General features: G+C 39.8%; 1 protein-coding gene across 1 annotated transcript in view; it reads right to left on the bottom strand.

Annotated features, from left to right (window-relative positions):
- Positions 1 to 771: 771 nt before the first annotated feature.
- Fam81b (family with sequence similarity 81 member B) overlaps positions 772 to 6,546 on the bottom strand; it is a gene marked incomplete at its 5' end in the record, with an annotated part of 60,116 nt that continues 54,341 nt past the window's right edge. The window contains 3 exon segments of the mRNA XM_008827966.1: positions 772 to 974; positions 2,589 to 2,784; positions 4,742 to 4,877. Of these exon segments, the coding sequence (XP_008826188.1) occupies positions 841 to 974; positions 2,589 to 2,784; positions 4,742 to 4,877 (466 nt within the window).

The following is a 6,546-nucleotide window of genomic DNA, read 5'->3' as shown; positions in this document are numbered from 1 at the left end:
ATCTTTGTATCTATCTAATCTATTATCTATCTATCTATCTATCTATCTATCTATCTATCTATCTATCTATCTATCTATCGTCAATCATCTATCTATATCATCTATGCCCCACAGATGTTTCCTTTATAGTGCATGAAGTATTTTGAACTAAAATGTTAATGCTAAAAATAGAAAAGTTCTTAATTTTATTTACTTTTTATTTTATGTGTATGAGTTTTGCCTATGTATGTAAATGTACCCATGTGTACAATGTCTGTGGAGGCCAGAAGAGGGCATTGAATGCCCTGGAACTGTAGTTATGGATGACTGTTAGCTGCCATGTGGGTTCTGGGAACTGAATCTGGGTCTTCTGTAAAAGCAGCCAGGGCTCTTAACTGCTGAGCCATCTCTTCAGCCACCAAAAGTTTGTCTTGAAAACAGATTTTTGTTTTTTGAATAGTGGACTAAATTCAGGTTATTCATGAATTGTAACGACACAGTGGTGGTTATTTTTTAGAGTCAGGAGTTTCATACTATTCCTGCCATGTTTTGATGTCTTATGCTTAGACTTCAGTCATCTGGGTACATGGTGTGGGTTGATCTTTTCTTATTTGTAAACAAATAAAAATATAATAGGCATCATATATATATGAAGAAATTCCTTGAGTTTTTATTAATAAATTAAAGAGATTTTAAAGTTTATTGATTTATTGAGTTTTTCCTTATATTCATTTCCTTTAAAGGTGATAAGAAATGCAGAAGCATTAGGAATCAACAACCAATCTAGGGAGGTTAACTTTCTTCTTCCCAGCTTTTCCCAGAAAACCATTCCACTAGCTGGTGGGAAGGAAGACTGGCAGATTAGACTTCCTGGAGTGACACTATCTTACGCTGTAATTTCTTCAGATCCTTCTGTACTTTACATTTCTCTAAATCCATTTTTGTTTTCTGTATTTGTTGGAGAGAGCTGAGAGAGTCAAGAATTGATTTAAATCCTGGGAAAGGAAAAGAGAATGGTGCGCGTAAATTAAATAATGCATTGGCTCTTTTTTCCTTCAAAATCTGTTCTTCAGCAGTCCTACCACAATTGATCATCATTTAATTCAAAGCACGTTAAATTCCATTAAGACCAAGCTAAAAAAGTACAAACTTTTTGTGTATCATTAAGACGGGCTCAACTGGATTCTGACTTTATTGCAAAAACTATTTTCTTTTTCCTCTCCTTACATACATTATGTAACGAAATAATCTGTACTTCAGGGGAAATGTAAAATACTTTCTTCTTATTGTAGGCTTTAATAAGAGCTTTCTGGGTCTTAAAACATTCTTGTCCCCTTGAAAGTAAAGACCACAGATGAAGTTTTGTAAGTAACCTGTTTGAAGGAGCTAAAGAGTGGCTGCCTCCTACTCTCTTCCCTCCCCATCCTTTTTTCTGTCTTGTGTGTAGTCACTCATGAAAATAGACCTAACGTAGAAGATAGGCCTCCAACAGAGAGTACAGGCTATGTTCTACTCACTGAGACTTGTGACATAGTTGTTTCTCATACTTTTTAATTAAAAGCATGAAAGAACAAGCCATTAATTTGTAGTCCTTTTTTGTCAGAACTTCCACTTAGTAAAATGCAGAAACACAAAGACTGAATATTTCTCTTCAACTCATTGTAAACATGTAGTAATGATGAGTAAAATTAAGACCTTGAGAATTAAGCAGAAAAGGCGGGGGGCTTTGTCAGAAGAGTCAGTTGAGTTTGGGGTATGATTCTTGGTCATATAATTCACTATTTTAACTTGGTGATGGAAGGTGGGGTTTGTGACATGTAGGTTTCTAGGTAGTAAATTCTACTTATATGCTAGGAGTACCTAGTAGAAGGATGCCATGGTGTCTTCTCGGGCATCTCCAATGTGTCTCTGTCAAAATGTGGTATAAGTTATACATGAATTTTTCTAAGATCTGGAGAACATAAAGTGGGTTAGAGCTCTCTCTAAAAAAGGAGCCCTTGTGATTCTTAGTAATTCCTCAGAATTGTGACTCTAGGCAGATGGCTGCTCCACAGCCCCAATTTCTTGTCTTTCCCTTTGACAAATTAGATCTTTCACATCAATCCTCTTTGAAGTTAGCTCAGCTTGACACTGCTGCCTTTAGCTTCTAAAGAAGTAAAACAGTCATTACAAGGACTGCTAATTCATCTCTCTTCCTCATTTGTAAAGGTCAAATTTCTAACCTGACATCTGTCTAGGCTCATTACCTGCAGTTCAATGAGAGAGGCATTTGATTTAGGCTCCTAATTTTATAATATATCCACAAGCCTGGTCTTCACGATGTCTAAGAACTTTACACGTCACAGTTCTGTGATCTAATGATCTAATGACAGTAAAAAGTTCTCACAGCAATGGCAGGCTTGTGACATTGCCAAGTGTCAGTGAAGAAGGGTGACTCATTTACATACCTTTCAGTATTATTCTGACCTCCTGCAGGATGTTTAGGGAAGCCAGATTAGATGCATAGTGTCACCAAAGACAGAGACTGACTCCTGGCCACTGGCTACAAGTAGAATATTCTGAGGAGTTGGACCATGAAGGATGGAGTTTCTTATAGGGGGTCTGCTCACCTGATTGATAGTCATTCTGCATTTTCTCTAATTCACCCCAGAGCCGCTTTTCCATTTGGTTCACCTTTTTGGATAATTTATTTTCTATATGCTTTACTTTGTTTAGTTCTGCTTCCTGTTTCTGCGAGTTAACAAAATTCTCCAGGTTGCTTGAAAGCTGAAGTATTTTTTCTTCCATCTTATTTTCAGACTTTTCCTAAAAGAAAGATCATGTGATAAAACTTTTCAGAAAAGAGAACTTAAGTGGATTTACATTTTAGCTTAGAGAATATTTTTCCCAGGGTAAGCATGAAAATTCAAGCCAAGATCCCTATGTCTAAAACTGTAGTCACAAGTATAAGTTTGTTCCTTTGTTTGACTTTGTTCAAGGTGTATGAGAAACAGCTATATTTTGGGGCTCTTGTGATTCTGGGTGTTATGTAGAGGGGCTGTGGTCTTGCCGAAGGGACTGAGGATCTGGAATTTTAGTTTCATGTTTAAAGAGGTATCACAAAGGAAGATACTAGCTACTACTTTCTCCAAGCTCCTTGAACATACTCCTGAGTGTTGGAACTAATTCTATTTTTTTTAGTCCTTTTGAGACAGGGTCTCCTGGTAGCCCCAGCTGGACTGGCACTTGCTATCTAGACCAGATTGGCCTCGATCTCACAGAGACCTGCCTGCTTCTGCCTCCCAAGTGCTGGGACTAAAGGCATGGGCCACCATGCCCAGCAGAACTAATTGTTATAACCTAAGAACCTCATCTCCCTGTGGACCAGTTTCAGCTAGAAAGGTGCTTCTCCATGCCAAGTTTTTTTGTTGTTTGTTTTTGTTTTTACAATTTCTTAGATCATACCCCATCCCCAGAAGTACTGATTTAATTGGTTTATGATGGAGCTCAGGAATTAACACAGTAGAAAAGCTGCAAGCTAATTCTCGGGTATAGGATGGGGGCTGCAGAGGCAGCCTTAGATCTGTTTGGTTTTCCACAGAAAATTAGAGAGGAGGGACTGACAACCACCAGCATGCCTTTGGTTCTTTCTCGTGCTACCTGCCTCAGGAATGGTGGATTTAGTCTCTTCCTCAAGAGTGACCCTAGGGGTCAACTTCCTGCCTATAACTGGTAGAGGAATCCGACTGATTTCAGGGGTGAAGAACTGGCAGGTACGAATTCAACTGCACATACTTTGATAGTCATAGCAGCGATAAAGCCATTATGTTTATCTCCAACTCTTGATCCCTACCTCAATGTGTTATTTTTACTGAGCTGCTTACAGCACCTTAAGGAAGTTCTCGGAACACCCGATCTGAACTACCTGCCTGGCAGGCAGTCACTGACCACCATCAGCACCCTGTACTGCTTTCTTCTGTGGAACTGAGATGCTGGCTGCAAAGAGAAGGAAGCATAGACATAGGCTTTTTCTTCTTTTTTTTTCATATGCCTTGACAACCTCACTCCAAAGGCTGGAGATTTCTTCATGTGGTCTGATCTGGAAGCGTTCTTGAAATGTTTAAAAGTATTTTTTTTTAATTTATGGGTATGAGTGTTTTGTATGCATGTATGTAAGTGCACCACATGCATACAGTGCCTATGGAGGCCAGAAAAGGGCATCAGATCCCATGAAACTGGAGTTACAGACAGTTGTTAGCTCCTGTGTGGGTCCTGGGAACCAAACCAAGTCCTCTGCAAGAGCAGCCGGTGCTCTTAACCACTGAGCCATCTCCCCAGCCCCTGAGTGCTTAAAATTTTGATCTACTAATGAATCTCTAGACAGGGTAAATGAAATGGCTAGTGTTAGTAGAAGTTTCCAACCTTTCATGTGTCCAAGCGTCACCCAGGGAAGTTGTTGAGAGCCACAGATTTCAAGTGGAGTTGATTCCCAGCTTTGGGCTTAGAATACGATTTTTGTTTATTTTTAAAAATTCTTCATATTATTTTGGTACACAGAGAGCACACTCTGAGGAAGCTAGGCTCATACAACTGGGGAGGAGTTATCAGGACCAGAAGGCAGGCACAAGACTTCTATATAGAAGGGTTAGACAATAAATAACCCCCTGATGCAGTGATGAATCTTGTCAAAACTGGCGGGCACCTGCCCAGACCTTTTCTTGCCATTTATCTCCAGACAACAATCACAGCCACATGTACTTCATGAACCAGTGGATTTTCTTACCAGTTTCTCCTGCAGAACCTTCAGACATTCATTTATGTGGCTCAGGTGGTCTTTTCTGTATTTGATAAACTGGTTTTCTGTCCACTTTTGATTGGTTTCAACTTCTTCATACACATTAGCAGAAAGTGAATTAAATCTAAGGAAAAAATTTCCATTTTAATGAGTTAATTTAAGCATAAAACAAACATTTATTGTTAAGAAGGTACAATAAAATACAGCTTCATATGCCTGGGCAGGTACATATAGGATAACTGGGGAGGTGGGGATGGCTCCTGCCCTGGGTTGAAATCCAGTCTAGCCACTGTCTGCAGCCCTGTGTACCCCAGAATGTATACACACATGCTGGCATGCAGACTGTCAGTTTACAGATAACCAACTGCCATATAAAAATGAATTTGTTGTGTATGTGAAATCCCCTCAGGGTCCAGGACTTACTGTGTGAGGGAAGGAAACACATATTCACTTGTTAGTGGGGTTGGCAAACTTTCTGTGAAGGGCTAGATTGAAAGTGGTTCAGGCTTTGTGGCCCGTGCCTATGGTCTTTGTCAAACACTCAATGGCTGCCACTGAAGCAGGAGAGTAGCCACGGATAACACAAACAAGTAACAGAGCTGTACTCTGATTAAACTGTTTGCATACACGCAAAGTTAAATTTCACAAAATACTTAGAGGTTATGCAACATGATTCTGTAAAAACATTATTCATTATATCTGGGCAGATGTGGCAGAGGATAAGAGTTTACTGACCCTTGCATTACAAGTTCCACTATGAGGCCCAGAAAGGGACAAAGCAGACCTGCAGTGTCCAGTAAAAGAAGGGTTCGGAAATAGCCCCAAAGACACCTTGGGAAAGCAGTGTCCAAGGATGGCTTCAGGTCATATGTGTTCCTGGGCAAATCTTCAGGGCTGCTTCGATTGTCATCAACAGATCTGTGTGAGTGGATTTGGGGCTGCTGGGAGTTATGCTTAAACAGGTGCTGAGTTACCCATGTGGACAAACAAAACCCCACACAAATCCATAAGTAGTTGACCTGCAGAAAGGGACTGTGGGCACGATGAACTCTAGGAGTATTAAATAACAAAGAATTAAGGATTTTAAAAAATGGGAGTGAATGTTATTGCAGATACCAAAAAGCATTGTAAACAAGTGCCATCAATCTAAAAGTCACTGTAGAGTAGCTAAGTGTCACAAAGGGGAATCAGCTCTGAAATGTCTGAGACCTATGGGTCTGACAAGAGGAGAGACAAGGGGTGGGGCTCGTGAGAGGTTCTTATATGTATTTTCAAATGTGCCTTGCTCATGGTAAGATGGCAATCTCAAATTTGCTTTTGGAGTACAGCAGACTATTATACTGACAGGAACAATGCACACTGCTTGTCACTGATAACAGACTAACCTTACAACGTATATTGTTGAAAAATTAATAACTGCTCTGATGTTTTTTAGACAAAAAGGTGCAGATTAGCTTTGTGGTATTTATTATTAGAAATCATTTAAGATGTGCTGGATCTATGCTGCATGTATATACCTTTGTTGCTGTCCATAAAATGGCTAAAGTATACAATCTGAGAAAGGCTAGGAAGAGAAGGCATGACCCATGCTGGGTAAAGGCTTTTCAGTATGCACACCCTCAGGTCACACATGCACCTCAGCAACCCCCCAGTTATCTCGGTAAGTAAGCTTGATAAATTCATTGGTTCCCCAGTAAAACTTTAATCAAACATTGGCTTGACACTAGAACCTTAAAAGGGAATAAGCATTGCTTAGCATCCCAGGAAAAAAGTCTCACAACAGATGGAAAATT

The sequence above is a fragment of the Nannospalax galili genome, unplaced genomic scaffold, assembly GCF_000622305.1.
Source record: "Nannospalax galili isolate Female #2095 unplaced genomic scaffold, S.galili_v1.0 scaffold393, whole genome shotgun sequence".
NCBI classification, from domain to species: domain Eukaryota; kingdom Metazoa; phylum Chordata; class Mammalia; order Rodentia; family Spalacidae; genus Nannospalax; species Nannospalax galili.
The sequence above is the reverse complement of the archived record's forward strand: the minus strand, read 5'-3'. Positions and strand labels throughout refer to the sequence as shown.